Source organism: Calonectris borealis, chromosome 6 (assembly GCF_964195595.1).
Source record: "Calonectris borealis chromosome 6, bCalBor7.hap1.2, whole genome shotgun sequence".
In the NCBI taxonomy this organism is placed as follows: domain Eukaryota; kingdom Metazoa; phylum Chordata; class Aves; order Procellariiformes; family Procellariidae; genus Calonectris; species Calonectris borealis.
The window spans coordinates 17,152,521-17,171,201 of NC_134317.1; the positions used below are offsets into that span (position 1 = coordinate 17,152,521).

An 18,681-nucleotide genomic window follows, 5' to 3' on the forward strand; every position below is an offset into this window, starting at 1 on the left:
GTTGTATAACTCCAGGGCCATGAGTAATCCTGTGCCGAAAGTTGTGCTGCGCGAATCATCAACAGCAGCATTTTGCATTTTTCTTAATTTGAAGAAAACAAAACCAAAGCAACAAAAAACTACAGCGGCAAACGTTAACTTTAAGTGCCCCAAAGCTGACATTCCCACGGCTGAGGGAACTCAGGCTGCCTCAGTGCCTGACTTTACCCATACAACCCCACAACGATACTAACCGAGTTTTCCAGCTTCATTAGCTCAGTTGCATTCCCTTGGCTTTGTTATTATTATTTTTTATGAGTGAGAAAAAGTCACCTCTATGTAATACCCCTTGTACTTAAAATCCTCTGCGTAGCCCGTGACAGTCGGGCAGCAGGGAGAAGAGCGTGATAGGGTTTGAAATGGGTTTTTCACACCAAAACCCCAAAGCCTGGAGAGCTCTGCCCCTGCACCCCTGGTTGTACCCCTGCTTTCGGGCACCCTCGCAGGGCAGTGCTGCAGGGGAGGCGCTGAGCCTGCTGCAGATGGCTTTGGTCTGCGGGTGTATATGCCCTGTGGGGAGCCAGGCTGGAGATGCAGGCAGGCCTATGGGCACGGAGCCCTGGGTCTCCAAGGGGGCTCACCCAACTTCAGGGTCCTGCTCCCATGGAGGCAGGGTGGCTCCCAGGCCCAGCATTTGGTGGGGGGCTGGATGGCGGGACTGTCCCTGAGCCCAGGTTTTGCCGCCCCATCCCCATGGTGGCACCTGTCCCGAAACGTGGCTGCTCATGCCTGGCCTGGCACTTCTGGGACAGCGGGGTGAGAGTGGGCCCCCACCTGCCCCCGAGCCCCCTTCTCGTCTCTCTCTGGGGGTGTGTAGATCACCCAGTTCCCCCCCAGCACTGGGTGTCCCTGTGGGGCAGGACCCCAACTCTCTTGTGAGGTAGGCTCTCCACCCCTCTCTGTGCTAGGGGTCTCTGTGGGTCAGGCCCCAACCCCCCTCTGGGGCTGGCCTCGATTCCCTCTGGGTTTGGCCCCGCTCTGCCCAGCGGGGCAGACCCCAACCTCCTTGCGAGGCAGTTCCCCATCCCCCGTGGGGCAGACCCTGACTCCCACCGCAGCAGGCCCTCGCCCCGTGTTGGTCAGTCCCCCCATTTCCTCCTCGGGGCATCCCCAACCTCCTGTGCGGCAGCCCCCGGCCCCCTCTGGGGCTGATCCCCTCGCCCCTTTGGGGTACCCCCCTCTCCCCTCCGGGGCAGCGGGGTGGGGGGGGCGGCGCGGGGGCGGCTCTAGGACCCGGCGGCGCCGCGGCGCGCCCGGCCCCGCTCCGCGCCGAGCCGCGCCGTGCCGTGCCGTGCCGTGCCGCGCCGCTCGGCTCCGCTCCTCTCCGCGCCGCGCCGCGCCGCCGGGGGGCCGAGCGGCGTGTCCACCTGCCGGCCCCGCCGCCCGTCAGTCCCGCCATGGCGCTCGGCGGGGTCGGTCGCGGCGGCGCGGCGCGGGCCGCCTGGCCGCGGCTGCTGGTGGCGGCGGCGGCGGCGGCGCTGGCGCTGGCGGGGCCGGCGCTGCCCGAGGTGCTGTTCCGCTGCCCGCCCTGCACGGCGGAGCGCCTGGCCGCCTGCCCCCCGGCCGCCCGCCCGCCCTGCCCCGAGCTGGTGCGGGAGCCGGGCTGCGGCTGCTGCCCGGTGTGCGCCCGCCTGGAGGCCGAGGCGTGCGGCGTCTACACCCCGCGCTGCGCCGCCGGCTTGCGCTGCTACCCCGACCCCGGCGCCGAGCTGCCCCTCCAAGCCCTGGTGCAGGGGCAGGGCACCTGCGCCCGCCGCCGCGACACGGCCGAGTACGGCGCCAGCGCCGAGCGCCCCGCAGGTGAGCAGCGGCCGGCACCGCGCAGCCGGCACCAGGGACCGCGGGTCGGGCACGGCGCACGGAGAGCCGCGCACCGAGGACGGGGCACCGAGCGCCCTGCGCGGCGTGCTGGGGACCGGGCACCGCGCAGCGAGAGCGGGGGCCGGCGACCTGGTGCCGGGGACGGGGTACTGTGCACCGCGCTCCGGGCACCGGGCACTGCGCACCCGGGACCGAGCGCCGGGGTCAGCGCCGGGGCAGCGGGGCACCGGCACGTCCAGGGGACAAAGGGATCCTAAAGGGTGACCTAAAGGGCATCCTCCCGGGGCAGAGGGACCCCTCGGGAGGGCAGAGAAGGGGGATCCCTGCGGGAGAGGAGAGAGAGAGTCCACGGAGGGACAGAGGGGGCAGGAGTGAGAGGGGCGCTGGAAGGGGAGAAGGAGCGTGAGTGCATTTCTGGGGGTGTGGGGAAAATGGGATATTTGGGGGTGCAGCTACCCCGGGGGTTAGAGAGGTTTCCTTGGCACGGGGCAGGAACCCCAGGGGTGCGGTGTAACGCGGGGGGGAATGCAGGGACTACCCCGGGGGGCAGGGTGGAGGCTGGGGTCTTCTAGAGGAGAGAACCCATGGGGGCAGAGAAGGGTGAAGTTTGGGGAGATGCAGCTGAGGGGAGGGGGAGTCCTTCGGGGAGCAGAAGTGGAGGTTCAGATTTGGGTTTGGTGGGGGAGTAAAATCACCCTGGAGGGCGACAGATACCCCAAAGATACGGGGAGAGGCGGTGTGGGAGAACCATGTGCTGCCTGGTGGGAAGGGGGTGGCTGAGGGACTGCAGGGGCCCTGCTATATGGGGAGCCCGTTCCTATGGCTGCCTTCCCAGCAGAGCCCACCTTGGAGCTCTGGGGTGGCCGCTGCCAGCTCCCGTGGGGGTCTTGGCCCCTCTGGCCCCCCTGGTCCAGGCACTGGGTGCCGTGGGAAGAGGAGCATCCCCCGAGGGCATAGCCCTGAGGACGGGGACGCCAACAGGCTCCTGACCTGTTGCTGCGATTGCTGTGGGAGGGAGCGCTCCTGGGGATGCCCATACAGCAGAGCTTGGTTTTATTAACGCCTCCTCTCCCTTGCGATCGGCCGCAAGCTCTTTCCCTTTCCGTGGGATGTTGAAAATTGCCGAATCAGGTCTGGGGGTAGAAACCAGCACTTTCTCCTTTGAAATCACCCCTCCTTGACTTATGCCTCCTTGCCGGTTTTGCTCCTCTGGCTACAACTGGGGCTCTGACCCTGTTTGCATAACTAGTTCAGCAGCACGACTTTGAATTCTGTCCCTTCCCGCTTGTTGAGGCTTTATTTAAAAGCGCTCTGAACCGGGCTGTACCTCTCGGCTTCGCTCCCCGGGAGGATGGGCGCGCAGCCGGGTACCTGCACACGCTGCTCCGGGTACCTGCGCACGCTGCTCCGGGTACCTGCGCACGCTGCTCCGGGTACCTGCGCACGCTGCTCCGCTCGAGGGGGAGAGGTGGGGAGAGGGGAGTGAAGAAGAACCAGCAGCAGGGAAAACTTTGCACGTTGCAAGTTGCTGCTTCCGTGCACCTAGGCTGCGACTGCTGCGGTCCCCACTCCTGTTCCCCCTCCTTTGCCCAGCTGCGCAGGGCTGCGGAGAGCCGGGAGTCTGGAGGACACGTTGATGTGAAATCTTGCTTGACTACAGAATATGAGTGTCAAGGGAGTGAATTTTACACTCTCCAGAAGAAGCCAAGGGCATTTAGATTTAAGGAATCTGGCGCTGACTTCCAGGCTTATGCTTTTACAAGAAGTTGGGGGGGGCGGAGAGCATTGCAGTGATGGCTTGAGAGGTGATTTTCTGAGTTAATGCTGCTTTTTTTGCTTTTATGGACTTTATTTCAGAATTATGTTACTTCTCTGGGTATTTTGCTTGATTTTATTATCTTTATTCCTTTACAATGGATGTGATTTATTTGACCGTATCTCTGTGTGTAATACACACACACATAAATAGCACAGTTTAAGAACACTTTAATGTATGTGGTGCTCTGTAATGTCCATAGGGGGTGAATAATAAAAATACTGGCACATCCTTAACCAGCATGATGTGAAACATGCAGCTGGAATATTCACAGTCGAGCATGTCTTGGCAGAGGAGCTTGGACATCCAGAAAAGGGTTTGCTTTCTTCAGATTACAAAACTTTTAACAGGTTGTTGTAGCCATTAGAAAAAAAAAAACCAAACCAAAGCAACCAAATCCACAACAAAAACAAAACCCGAATCTGCCAGCTTCGCTTGATACTCTTCTCTTCAGACTCACTTGTCGCTTCCATCTGCAGCGTGCCTGCAAAACATATACGAGGGAGAGTTTGCTTTTCGTTTAAAGCAGTGACAGGGAAAGCAGTCTGGCACCCGAAAGAGCAGGGATTGGAATTCCCTTTCAAATGCTGATGTCAAGCTAGTTTCAAGAGTGCTCCGAGAGCAGGTTTTTGCCTGCAAAAGGCAGGTGTTGAGGCTTTTTTTTTTTTTTCTTTTTAAATGTGCTTAAAGGTATTTGCCCTTTTTCCCCTTTCCAGCTTGAAAAGGCTCCTTTGGCTGATTCAGGGCTGGAATGCAGAGCTCGTGCTATTCCTAAATTAAGAGGTTGGCAAGTTTTTTTGTCCCTGATGAGAGGCAAAAGGATTGCCCAAATGAAACAAGGAATAAAACTCTGCAAATTCTCCTGCTGTGGCTCCAGCATTGTTTAGTCTTCCACTTAGGTCTGTAAAGCCAATCCTGAAATGGTTGTAGGCGGAAAGTAACATAAACCACCATGTAGCTAGGAAGCAGGGGATGTTGCTCATTGCACAAGAGGCTTTGGGTATTTTGAAGATGTTGGGAATGTTGGAACAAAATAGCAGCAGTCTGTGGAAATCAGGCTGAGAACTTCTACCCCCCTCCCCGGGGAGGCGAGCGCACGAACTCCCACCGATGGTGGGAGCGAGACGGAGGCTCAGCACCTCCAGGGATCAGGGCCTCCGAAATAGTTTTGATGCCACTGGACCACACTGTTCTACAGTTCATTTCAGGTCATCGCGTAACAAACTTTACGTACTGCTGACTGAAACCGCCTGAACTGGGGACAGAAGGTTGTTATCGTGCGCGTGGAGCTCGCGGAGAGTTCCTGCCAGTCTCGAGTATGTTTATTCTCTCAGCACCTCCGCGAGATCGGCACGCTGTTTTGCGCACAGAGTGAGGACTGTCTGCATGTCGTGTTAGGAGTCTGTGTCCTGGCAGATAACGTCCCAGTCCCCAACAGCCACCTTTTCTCCAAGCAGGTCTAGGGCAGCCCAGAACCAAATGGGTCCTGGAGACACAACGTACTTTGAGAGATGTTTCAGGTAGCGTTGGGGTCTCTCAATCTCTCCAATCTCAGCCGGAGGGTGGGAATGCTGCCTTCCGCTTTGGCCATGGCAAACTGGAATTGGGGGCTTGTGTGGTCTTGTCCAGCTCTCAGCTGCACCATCCCTCTTCCTTCCTTCTGCTGGGTTTAGCGCTCACCTTGTGCCAGAGTAGGCTGGCTCAGGAGCTAACAAAGGACCAGCACAAAGCTGGTCCCAGGAAACAAGTCAATGGTTTTCTGTCAGGTCAATGACCTGCACTGGCTCAAGGTGCAGCAGGGTGCCAGTGCTGCTCCAAGGTGGGAACTTGTGCTAGGAGGTGGAACAGGGCAGATCATGGCCATGTCAGCAAATGTCCTAAACTGTCTTACCCGACTTATGAGAATAGCTGAAGAACATCTGGTTTCTCCTAATGGAAACAAGGTCCTAGGAATAAAACTTTTTCTACTCTGAAAAAAAAGGCTCTCGTGCCACTGTTCAAAGATGACCAGTTAAGGGAATTTTTTTTTCCCCTTTGCCAGTGCAAGTCAGTTGGGTTTGTAGTATTGTTTTATTTTGTTGTTGGGATATTTGTACTAATTCAGCGGGATCTGCCTCTGAACCCACTGCTGGCTATTAAGTCCTGCTTTGGAATCTCACTTTTTTATTAAAACAAGTATGTTTTTTTTAGTCCATGCCAGTGCAAAGTAACCTTTCCAAATGGAAAGAGAGCTGTGCAAAGAACGCGGCCCCAGGCAAACTTGAACTTGCAGGGATGGGGTTGCCTCATTCACCTGGTCAGGGACTCCACTTTGAACTCCCATGACACAAAAACAGTGTCAAAATAGTTAACTGTTAAAAACACAGCTCGTTTTAGCATCCAACTAAAATCCTTATTTGGGTAGCCCCAAATGCCACACATCCTTCCTTATGGGTCAAATGTCAAAACCTCCATTTCCCCTTGGCAGGCAGCTGCTAAAAGACAGCTTAATATATTGCTCCAAAACACAGAGGACTCTGAGGTTGGAGGTAGCATAATATAAGTGGAATTTTAACAGCAACTTGAAAACCATGCCAGTAATGCTGTGAGTGCATTTTTCACGTCCACTGACTTGCCAGGAAGACTTCTGCTTTTCTCCTGCTTTTATAAGGAAATGAAGCATCCGTCATGATCTGCATGTGCATGTGTGTATCTGCCCTTCTGCCCCCACAACTTCTGAGCCTGTCAGTCAAGTTGGCCAGATCTAGCACAGCAGTGGAGGTCCTGAAGGCACCGTGTTGCTAAAAAGTGGGTGAAGGGGAGAGGAGAGCCAGGCTACAAGTGTCTCCCTCGCCCCGTGCTAGACGCCTTTTGAGGCAGAAGCACATGAGCAAGAGGGAGGTTAGTTACAAGTGCTGCAACCAGGCATTCAGCCTGGCCTATGCAAGCTTGGACATTACTAGACATCATAGAAGCCACCTGCAAGAACCAAATCCACAGGAGCATGTTAATATGTCCACGGCCACTACAGCGGCTCTGCCCAGGCTAAACCGAATGTCTGCAGAGCTCCTTGCCATGAAAGAAATTATTAAAAGTTAAATGCAATTAAAAACAGCTCTAAGGATGATACGTGAATGAAAAAAAACCACACAGCTCATCTGTCCTTGCTGCCTCTGGGGTTTTGCCAGTAGGTGGACCAGGTGTCCAAGCTCCTTCGTGGTAGCTGTGTCTGGGCAAGAGCTAACCTGGTCAGGCCCTGGGCTGGCTGTCATCTTTAAGTATTAAGACAATAAATAACACCTTGTGGAGCAGCTTCTTGAAAATAATGCTACCCCCTGCCCCAGTCCCACTTGAGTTTGCTGTAGGAGGGGTGATGGTGATGTGAAAATGGTGGTTTGGAGGGAAGGGGAAGCCTGGGAAGATTTCAAGGCTCTCACCCAAAGGAGAAATGTGTTTTCATGCTGTCCCTTGGCAAATGATCCGTTTCCTTCTTGCCCTTTGCAGTTGTTTCCTTTCCTCTGGGTTTCAGGCTCATACTCGCTGAGCATGGTATTTGTCAAGGGAACAGCAAGAAGCCCCATCTGTGAGAAAGTCCATGTCGTTTGTTTTATCCACATCCAGGAATTGAGCCGAGATAAACAATTCAGGAGGCAAAACAGTGAAAACTGGAATGCAAGAGGTGTGTTTGTGTATGGCTCTGTACTAGACCTGGCTGCAGTATTAGCTGGGGCTAATTTATCTGCCCGATGGGCGGCTGTCACTGTTACCTGCAAACACGACTGGATTGTGAAGGCAGGGTTTCATCCCAGTGGCCAGCAGCACTCCCGTACCTGTTTTTCCTGGTCACCTGTTCAGCATTAGCGACCTGGGAGGAACAGCAGTTTTTCCTGGTGGATTTTTGTGTTTCTGCTTGGATTGGGCAATTCCAGCTTTCTGAGCATGGTCACAGCTGCCTTCCCTGCTGAGGCTCCGATTCCTTCAGGGAGGGTCTTTTGCATTGGGCAGACAGAGTAAGAAGATGGTCAAGGTAAAATGTAAAGATGCTTTTAAAGCATTTCTGTCACAGGAGGAGGGTAGAGCTTGGTGGTGTACTGAGTTTCCAGGTGTAAGAATTCCTGGCTTCTTTCCTTGAATCAGGATGAAATACGTAACTTCGATCCGGTGGCTGCTTAGCAGGCTCCTTCTGTATCAGAGGGATGCAAAGCCGTTGCCATTGCATGCGCTTCCACTATTGCTTCCACCCATCTTCACCCCGGCTTTTCCTTGGGGAGGTGCTGCCTGAATCAGCGCATGTGTGACCGCTTTTGAGGGTGTCCTTTAGCAGCACATACATGTCCCTTTGCTGTGTGCCATGCAACAACATGCTGCTTCACGGATGCCGAGTGTGCGATGTGATTTGGAGGCCAGCCATGGTGCATGCTCCTGGTGTGGACTCAGGAGAGAAGGAGTCCCCCCTTGCTGGGGTCCTAACATGTTGTGCGGATTATTCTTGGCTGCCTTTCATTCCTGCTGAGCTGATCTCGTGGCAGTTGTGCCCTCCTCCCTCCCTGTCCTTGTGCGCATCCTTGTGCTCCATCATACAGGTCTTGGTCCTTGTCTGGACCCTGGGTGAGCCATGACAGGCAGTTAACCCAACAAAATCTTCACTTTTCTGAGTTTTCTGCCAGTTTAGCAGATTGCAAATCCAGTTTTATTATTGTTTCCACAAAGACAAACTACCATCAGCAGACCGAGTCTCTGACTGAAACATCCTTGCCCACCTTCAGCAGCCACTGCCAGCAAGCTGGGAGGTGTTTCTCATTCACGAACTGGCCGAGTGTGACCTCATTAAGCATGTGAGTTGAGATCTAATTACAAGTGAACGTGATGTGGTGGTTATCCTGGACAAAGGCTTAAGAGAAAGGGGTTAGTGCACAGTTATCGGAGCTTTGCTGCAGCCCAGCATTTGACAGCTTGATGTAACTGCATTATTGATCGTCTTCTGTTCTCTGTTTTGCCCCACACGTAGTTTAGCTAGATACCAGAGGGAAGAGAAAGTCTCTTGCTGCATCAGCTTGTGGTAGAAATAAATTGTTTTAGAAAGGAAAGGGTCAGTAATCACGTGCCTTTCTTATGGACTGGAATACTGGGAAACATCAGGTCACTTTTATAAGCCTTAAACTATCCTTTGACATTGCAGCTTTTATTCTGAAGAAAGCTGCACTGTGCCTCTTGGCTGGTAAGGGAACAAGTTCACTGCCTGGTGCTCTCTGTAGTCAAAGATCCCATTAATTCTGCCGGCCGCAAGGAACGATTTCTTGGTATTTCATTCTGGACTGTAATTGAGAGTGACACAAAGCGCTGGTGGGAATTGGACCGTGTTGAAATCCCTGCTTTTCCTTACAATCTTCTGCAGATAAACCAGCGCAGGTGGGATGAGGGGATTTCTAATGCTCTGCTCTTGAAATTAATAGCGTCTCCAACATCTTATTTGCTGGAGGCAATTTTAGAGAGGAGTTTTTGTGCCTCCTTGCAGCTTGTCCTTGTAGCCAAGTGATGCAAGATACCTACAGCAGTGACGTGCTGTTGCAGTCACTTCCATGGTGTTGTCTACGGGAGAATCCCGTAGTCCTATAATGTAGGGAACATTAAGCCTTGCCCAGTACTTCTGCTTGAGACCACAGCAAGATTTCCCTGTAAGATCTTGCTTTTCAGAGTTCAGCCAGGGCAGTCTCTTCTCAGCTCTTCTGGCTAGTTGTAGAAGACCCAGTCCATGGTAATGGACTTCTCTTGGCTTGGTGAGGAGGTTGTCTGATAATGTTCACATGTTTTCCTCTTGCTGTTTTAGAACTAGAAAAGGGTGGGCACCTGATGTCCACGTCCCAGGAGTGCTTGCTGTTCAGTCTGGGGGGACTGGTGGGTGCAGTGAGTTGTTGAAGGTGTTTTTGTGATTTTGGGTGTCCTCCAAGACCTTTTTGGTACCTCCAAAGATCAGGTGTGTGTCCTGCAGTGTGACCTGTCTCCAGTAGGGTAGGGAGTGCCCTGTATATTAGAAGTCCCAAATTTTGCTCTCGAGGGGAGCAGCACAGATCCTGAGCGGCCCCAGTGAAGGCAGAAGAGCAGAAGTAGTGAAACTGGCCAGAATCTGACCTTTTTTTACATCTGGAAAGTTGCTTGGGGGTCATTTTCTGTTTGAATCCAGGAGGTTTTGCCTGTGGCACTCGGCATGCCGTTCGGCTGTGAGCTGAGCCGGGGGGAGACGCAGGGTTTGCGACCGGCGCGATGGCAGCCCTCCCACACAGCCCATGTGGAAACGCTCGTCTCCCGTTGCTTTCAGCGGGCGAGCGGCTCGCCTCCATCTGGTGCTGTTTCATCTGGCACTTCAAAAGCAAGCAGAAACGGGGAGAGGAACTCAGGTTTAGCGAAGAGGAATGGCACGAGGAGGAAGAGCGGGAGGGGTGGCTGGCGCGGGACTCCATCCTCCGGCACCATTGGAGCCCAGGGCTGGTGCTGGGACTCTGCCCCGTAGCCCCAGCAGGGATGTGGAGCTACTGAGGCTGTGGATAATCTGGGGTGCCTGGCCTGGGGGCTCCCCAAGGTGCCTCGTTTGTGTCCTCTGGGTCCTGGCCACCGGGAGAGTTTGGTATGGGGGTTGTAGGGTTGGGGTGATTGGCCACCACGGTGTTTCTGTTAGCAGTGAGGCTAACCCAACAGCCCCGGGGCTTTCCATGGCTGTTTTCTGATCCTCCTGGTCCTCCTTGCTCACCCTGCAGTGCCTTTGCTAAAGACAAATTCCAGTTACCTTGGTGAATATCTGTTGCTTCTTGGGGCGCTTGTCAGGGGTGCTGCAATCCACCCTCCACATGGTAGCTGCTTCGCGGCTGAACCAGTGCAAGGAAAATGCTGAGTGATAACACTATAACAAGTCTTACCACTGCTTTCTGAAGTTTGGAAGAATTGCTCCAGGCTTCATCCCAGGCTCTGGCAAGGCATCTCTTAGTCCAACTGGTCAAGGACAACACTCCTGTGGTGGAACCTTCTTCCTATCTGCACTACTGGGCTCCAACAGCTGTTCTTTTTCTAGCATAGTACCCACCGCTAACCAAGGGCCATGAATTTGGTACAATCCCTGATGTATAGAGGGCACTTTTCCTTTCTTCTGAACATCACATAAACTGGATTGATGATGATTGATTGATGGCAGGGAAATCACTGCTGCACCGTCTTGATCTGACTGTGCTGTGAATGGACAGGTAAATCATCTGCCATGATGGAATCTGGGATGAGGAGGCCTAAGGCAATGGGTGGCCATGGTAGGGGACCTCTTCCTTTGGCCGTGGTGAACAGTGCTGCCTCCACAGCTTGTGCAGAGCTGGTTTTGGGAGGATTTTGTTTAGGCTGTTAGAAATCCAGGTTGTTACAGATAGTCCATTACACAGGACATTTGGGGCAGAAGGTCTGGGTTTCTAGTGGTGTTCAGGGAATATGTCCATTCCTGGGACTGGATGGTGGAACAGCACTAGAGGTGCTATTATAGGCGAACCCTCTAACCCATCACTGAATTTAAGGAGCAGTCCAGAACTGGGGGAGAAAAACAAGACTATGGCAAAACGGTGCTTTCTTACACAACAGGTCAGCTCCCTGTGGGTATTCTGAGACATTTTGTTGTTGTCGATTTTAGTGACTAAAATAAGTTTATTCCGTGCTTTTTTTCCCTGCCAGACCCTGCAGACCCTGTCACCCCCAGCTCGCAGGGAGTGAGACAGATTCCATTAATTCTTGTGCATTATTGAGGGATTTCGGTCGATGAGATTCTTGCCTGGAATTTCTCTGTGGAGGAGCCCAGCTTCCCACTGCCTGCAGATGGGACCCGAAAAGCGCAGCCTCCTCGCACGCCCAGCTGGGTGGTGGGAATACAGCTTCTGATGTCTCCAGGACAAATACGGTACCCTGGTCCCTGCAGGGCACCTGTCACTGAGAGCATCGCCAAGGCTGGGCAGGTTGGTCCGCAGAGCTTTGAATAATGCTGAACACTCTGATGTGGGCTGATTTTGGAGGTCTGGACCTCTCTGCACGTGACTGGGGCATGCTTGGTCTGGGGGCACTGGGAGGAATTTGGCATGGAGCCCTCTGAGGCAACTGTCTTGTTTAGTAAAACGCGGGCTATGGGAGTCGGTGTGAGGAAATAACAACATCCACTTTGGTTTCTGCAGTCTCTGTCCCGGGGGCCGGCCGGCTGTTGCAGGAGGCCACAGGAATCCTGCTCGTGACCACAGCCAGATTAATGGCCATTTTGGCAGCTTTTCAGGAGTGAGGAATTTGGCCACTTTCACAATAATGGCTAGAAATTCCACATGAATTAATTAGTTTTATTACGGGACATGTCCTTCCTGCTCCTCCAGGGCTGCCTGAAACACTGAACTCATTACATGAAGAAATGAAAATAGTACTAAAAATAAAAGCTGGTATCCCAAGCCTTTGTGAGGAAACACACAGAGTATACCGACATCCTCCACCAGACGTGCTTCCCAAGCTGTGGCTTTTGGCCAGATGAGATCTAAACCCACGTTTTACATCAATTGCAGCCACTAAAACGCCCCAGCCTGCTCCAGAAGGGTGTCTTCTCTCAGCCTCTTGGTCCCTGCTCAGCTTAAGCCATTCATCTAGATTTCTTACTTACTCCCACAGTTTCAGTTTGATGCAGTGTTCAGATCTGACCCTTGGATGTTGCACAGTGGAGGCTGCACACCTTCAGCCTCCTCTCCCGCATGGGATGGGTTTCCATAGCACTGTTCCTACCTTGCAAGGACACTGTTTGCTTCTATGGTAGTAAAGTGCTTGGAAATACCCTTGGGAAAAGGTGCTCTGAGTTTTGGTCAAGGGTATGCCATAAAAAAAATGACAGCATGGGACTTTGGAAAGGTCTACTTGAAAGCAGCCAGAATAACATTAGATTAAGTAAATATTTTGGGAGCCCAGAGCTGATAACTTTCCCTTGCTTACGTTTGTGGGGAGTCAGCCTGTAGAAACTTATCGCCTCTCTCGTGGCTTTTTAAACAAAGGTTGTCCGTGGACTCAGTGTGGTTTTATTTTAATCCCTTTTTAGAAGTGCTGACATTGTCTTGAGATTTGCTTGCTGGTAAGGGGCAGGTGTGCAAAATGCGTGCTGCTTGCTGGTCATTCCAGTGTTTGCTTTACGAATATTGCTTCAGATACTTGTGTTTGGACAGGGGGGTCTCCTTTTGAGTCTAACCCCTCCTTTCTGCTCAGCCTCACCTTTGAGAACCAGGGCTTGACTTGTTTGCCTTTTTTTCCCCTTGTTTTGGATGAAGTGAGTTCGACATGGCAAAGCTGACCAGGGAGGTGGTAAAGTTCCTGCAGGTCCCACTGCACAAAGCGTGGTTTGGTTGGTGCTCAGCCCTCTTGAGAGTTGTGACTCCCATCCTGCAGGGACTAAGGCCAGCTGAGCTGACAAAGGGCTGAAACACAAAATTTTCAGCATTAACAAAATGTGCCTGGTAAAAAGAGTAAAAAATGATAATGCAGACATAGATTCCTCTAATCTCAGACAGTTGGAAAGCTTCCGTCTTTCTAATAATGTTTGTTATTGATTTCAGTTATTGCTTTCCTTCATTTTTCTGTTTATTCTTTTTATCAGGCTGGTTTCAAGGATTTGTAACCTTGACCCCTGGCCGTTAGGCTGGTCCTGCATGTGCTGAAACCGACCTTTGCAAATTCAGACCACGCTGAAAGCGCTTGGGCAGTGCAGATATGACTGGGCAGCAGACCAACCTGGCCAAAGGTCCATCAAGCCCATAATCCTGCCTTAGGTGGTAGCCAGCGGTGCACAAATTGGAAATTTATGAAAAGAGTATGGAGTGAGCCTTGCGAGGTGGGAACAGTGCTATGGAAACCCATCACGCTGCCAACACTGCTCAGCCTGAGATTTCAGGGATTTCCAAAACACAGCCCAGTCTGCCGGCTGCTCACAGAGGTACCTTCTTCGTTGGATGAGCGGCCCTCCTGACTTCTAGCAGTGGGGCTTCAAGCAGTGGGGGAGGCAAGCAAACCCTTGGCTGTCTATATCACTGCAGTGTCTTGAGGCTTTGGGATAGGAACATCTCCATGGACAAGACCAATTTAGGGTTGCTCTTATGAATCCAGTTTGCTCCCATCTCCCACCACCTCATCCGTCCAGGAGCAGCAGCCATGGCGAGGAGGGAGGTCCCATCACTTGGGCTGTGCCCAGTGGACGCACAACCCTGCCCAGGTCTGCTTTTTCCCTGAGTTACGTGCTAGGAGAGTTCAGCCTCTGGGTTGTGGTTGTTGGCAGTGTCCTGTCCCCTGGAACTGATCTGCCCTAGCAGAGCTGAAATGTCTCAGCTGACCTAAAAAACTGCTTGCGATTGAAATGCAGCGGCCCCCTATAAATATTTAACTGAGTCTGTGTTTCTTTTTTTTTTTTCTCCCTCCAGTTCTTCTGTTTTATTTTTCCCTGCCTATGTGGGAATAGTGAATTGAATGCATATCCCCTCCATGGCATCCCGTGATGAAGCTGCATTTTTGGCAGTTAAATCATGCATCTTGTTTGTCTCCCGTCATCGTTACCCATGTTCAAGACTGACATCGAGCTCAGTGTTGAGTGTGTGAGTACTCCTGTGGGAGTGTTTACAACCCACTGTGGGCTGCCCACTGCCAGATAAATTACAGCCTGAGAAACTCTGCAGCGTCTGCAGCAAGCTTTTGCAGCTCTTCTCTCGAAGCAGTCCACTGTGCACTCCATCAGATTTAGGAAACTTTTTTAATGGGGGTAGTTCCCACAATTTTGTCCATGAAAGAGCTGTGAGTGGGTGGGACTTCAGGCTGTGTGGCAGAAAGCGTCTGCAATGCGAGACTGCAATGAGTGTGGTAACACAACGAAGCAGGTACCTCTGTGAGCAGCCGGCAGACTGGGCTGTGCTTTGGAAATCCCTGAAATCGTGGCTGAGCGGTGTCAGCAGCGTGACCTGAGCTGGGCTGACTGCCTGACGCCGGTACCCGGGGCGTGTTGTGCAAGGTGTGCGCTCTGCCCTGTACTGGAGTAACCCCGAGCTGGGTTGCTCTCCTCTCGCCGACCCGTGGACATATGCACAGTGCCTGGAGGGCACGTAGCCACAACCCATCCCTCCAGACTGGCAGGACATTGCAAATCAGATTCTGTCCCCGTGATGGAGCTGGGGAGTTCAGCTGGGGTTGCTAGCTCCGTTGCGGGAGCGATGCCATGAGGTAGGGTTGCTCACCGTCATAGCTCAACGTGGAGCAAATGCAAATTCCCCATCATGATGGTGGTGAACGGCTGCACTTCAGAGCCGGAGACGCGGTGTTGGTTCTCCGCTCCGAACCCGGCCTCGTGCAGCGCAGGGGCTGGTGCAGCGCAGGGGCTGGTGCAGCGCAGGGGCTGGTGCAGCGCAGCGCTGTCGTCCCGTCCTGGCGCGCGTGTCGCGGGGAGAGCGGGGCTTTGCTGTTTTCAGCTGGAGAGTCAGACCCTGAGCGGCCTTAGGCCAGGGTTGCGCGTTTGCTCTTTTTCCAGCTAGACACATGCATCTGTTTTAAGGCAGCCAACACGCAGAGCGTACGAGACTGAATCTCCCCGAAAACCCTGCGGCTCCCCAAGGAGCTGGTGTGGTGACCTTGGAGGGGGTTTAGACACCAAAGTTTGGGCAAACACATGTTGCAATGCTGCCTGGAGAGACTTCTGTGCAGGGCTTTCCTGTGGAGAGACATACCCGAGAAACAGAAATAGCAAGTGACTAAACATCACGGTTATATTCCTGCCATCTGAAAAGAACTCCCTATTTTCTTTTGGCTGCAAAAATTAACTTCCCTTTTCTCCTCCCCGAGCGGGCGAGCTGGCTCCCGGTGGCCGTGCCCTTGCGGTGGATACACAGGACGGTCCAGGTCAGGCTGAAAGGAAAACTCTCCTACTGGGGGCTTTTCACTGTTGTGCTCCTTTCTAAAGAGAATGCGCAGGACTTTTCCTGGCCCTTGTGAAGGCCAAGATGCAGGTCTGTAGCTGGAATAGGGTAAGTCTGGCCTCATTTGGGAGCTTGTCTGGGTTTTGAGCCCACTCACTTCCCTCCCGCATCCCCTGTGCTGCCGTCTGAGCTGCGTGGGGTGGGGGCTGGCATCCGGCTTTTTGTTATTCGTGTGATTAATCTCATCCCTCCCCGACTGTGGGTCTGCTGCCTCAGGCACAGCCTGGCCCTGGGCACCTGCGTTTGGCTCTACTGCACCATGGAAAGCCCCACCTGGAAGTCAGGGAAGCTGAGGCAGGTGCCACTGGGTGTGTTGTTCTTGGGGATACTTATCCTTTGGTCCTGGAAGACCCAGTGATGGGATTGTGTCTCCAGAGAGCAAATTTCTTAGACTGAACAGCCTGCTAGTTGCTCCAGTGATGAACACTACAGAAACTATGATGGTGCCACACGTCGCCTAGTTTGAAGATGCCAGGGTGAGGGAAACACTGAAAAGTGTTTTCCAATGCAAAATCCCCTGGGAATTTTTGGAGTTTATTTTAATATTCTTTCCAATAGCAGAAGCCTGGACTTTTGTGTGATGAGAGCGCCCGACGGCTAAGGAATGATCCAGCAGCTGCTGCACCCAGGAGAAGTCAAGAGCTTGGTCCTGATTTGCAAAAGGCTTTTGGGGGCCCTCTGGGTGTGGAGAAGAAAATATGCACCATTATACCTATGCTGACCACGTGCATTCAGACCAGCATGTTCATCCCAGCCCCTCTTGCCTTCTTCCTTTGCTGCTGTTTTTTTTCCCTAGAGCCCTGTACATTTTCCCCATTGCATTTCTTTGGTCAGCAAGTTTATTTTTTTCCTGCTCTAAAGTGCTGCGCTCTCTTTCTTCCTCTTGTTTTCTCTTGCTGCATTTCTGCCAGCCTCACCTTCTGTCCCCATGCCTGCTCTCAGATTTACTTTGCATATTTTCAGCGGGGTGCTGGCAGGCTCATTTTGACCTGTCTGGCTCGGTGAAGACCTGCTGAAACCTGCCGTTTGCTCCAGAGAGAGGAGCCGTCAGGGGCTATCCCGCCGGGGTGGGAGGGTCAGGCGCAGAGCTCTGCCTGAGCACCTCTGGGAGCCGTGGAGGTGACACGCTCTGGGTTTGGAGTACGATGGAGTCCACATGTTGATTCCTGCTTGGGGCTGATCGTTTCAGTTTGGCTGCCAAACCATTTAAAAAAAAAAAAAAAGCAAAACCTAAGGTTTTATACAGGTAACTTTGAAATAATGGCATTTCTCCTTGGGAGCACAAAGGAACCTCAAAACAAGCTTGCAAAGATGTTGAGGGACACCAGCAGCAAAAATAGTTTCCCATTTGAACATTTTCAAAGAAAGCAAAGGGACAGCCAGACTCTCAAAAGTGTCCCCGAAGAGCACGCCACCAGTTTACCCAGTGACCCAGGATGTGCAAAAAGTGACCCCAAACTCTTCCTTTGCCCGAGACGTGAACACAGGCTGTCTGGGCTCCTGCACTGTAACACTTGGGTATTGCCAAATGATGGCATTTCAGTTCACGTAAGCAACTGGTGGTGTTTGGGGGAGAGACTGGAGGAGTGCAGCGATCCCGCTTGGCTTGGTGAGCCTCCTGAGCCGCAGCTGCAGGAGCCCCAGGATCCCTGGCTGTGGAAGAGTTTAGCCCCAAATGGTCGGGCTCTTGATGGCTTGTGTTTTCATTGCTCTTCCAGTTCTTGCTGAAATTGTACCTCCTCGGTGGAGCTGCTAGTACGCAGGCTCCCCTCCACCCAACCAGCCCCAGTACTTACCACAATCTTCTATTTCTTTTCCTTCTAAAAGGACCAAAAGAAGCCTTGGGCTTGACCATAAGCAGACCTTTTTGACTGTTATTGCTGTGATTAAACCCAAACAACACCAAAACCTGGAACATTTTTTATATGTCCGGTTGTATTTCCTTTTTTCCGGGTCATCAGGCAAACCAAAAGGCCCCAAACAGACCCTAAGTGTTTGCACAGTCCTGGTTTTCACACAAACGCACAGTTGCTTTATAAAAATGTGTGCAAGAATTTGAACTACTTTGAGGTTTTCCTGCTCGCTTTCTTTCTCAAGGGCATTTGGAGAGACATTCTCTTCCGTTGCAGCTGTACTGAGATGTTTTAGTCCTGGCGCTCTCCCTCCAAGATGGCGCAAGGAGAAGGCCATCAAGAAGCTATGGAGAGAGCAGTGTGACTGTGAACCCAAGTGGGCTTTGGAGCAAAGCCCTACAATGAGGTTTTCCTGGGTGTGTCGTTGACCCTCCAGATGGGTTAAATGTCTGCATCTGTAGCCACCCCTTTTCCCGCCTCCTGCAAACCGAACGGGGCTTTCCTGGAAGCCCATCCCAAAGCTGGTGGTTTGCTGTCATGTAGAGCGGTGCAGATCCAGCGCCTGGACTGCACTTGGACCGGTGCCCGTCCAGTTTCCAGAGTGTGGGGGGACAACTCCACAAGGAAAGTTTTCCCAGGTTTCGGCAAGTCGAGTGACCATCAGGGCACGTGGGCTGAGACGGATGCGGACCTTCATCTCTTAGCTCTTTTTTTCCGGTTACCTGAGGCGCTGTCTGTCTCCTCAGCATGCAAATTCCTCTCTGCTTTGCGTCGCCCATAATTCAAACCGGTGCAAATTGCTTTCCTCCACCGCTGATCTCCGTTTTCTGACTTAGCGTTTCTGCTGTCATTGAGTTTTGGCCTTCACCCTTTGGGGGCTGGCACCCACTGAACCCAGCTGAGAATGTGGCCCTTTGTGCCGGAGCTGTTTGTGGGAGCCGGGGAGCTTTGCCTTCCCTGCTGCGAGCCTTTTTGGCTGGCGAACGCGTGCCCTTTTCTGGTGGGGAGGGATTTAGGGGTGAGGGGGAGGTGAGAGCGCTCCTTGTGCTGGAAGAAAAATGATGAATGACTCTCTTGTGCTTCTGAACAAAACCAGGAAATCGGGGCGGGGGGGGGGGGGGGGGAGCAAAAAAGGAGGAAATGAGAAACAGTAAAGAGGCCTCCCCCGCCTTCATATAAG

The 18,681-nt window shown here is 52.9% G+C and overlaps 1 protein-coding gene across 1 annotated transcript in view; it reads left to right on the forward strand.

Annotated features, from left to right (window-relative positions):
- Positions 1-1,436: 1,436 nt before the first annotated feature.
- Positions 1,437-18,681, forward strand: part of IGFBP2 (insulin like growth factor binding protein 2) — a 64,351-nt gene continuing 47,106 nt past the window's right edge. Inside the window, exon 1 of the mRNA XM_075152945.1 lies at positions 1,437-1,839. Coding sequence (XP_075009046.1) covers positions 1,437-1,839 — 403 coding nt within the window. The remainder of the gene's footprint in view (positions 1,840-18,681) is intronic.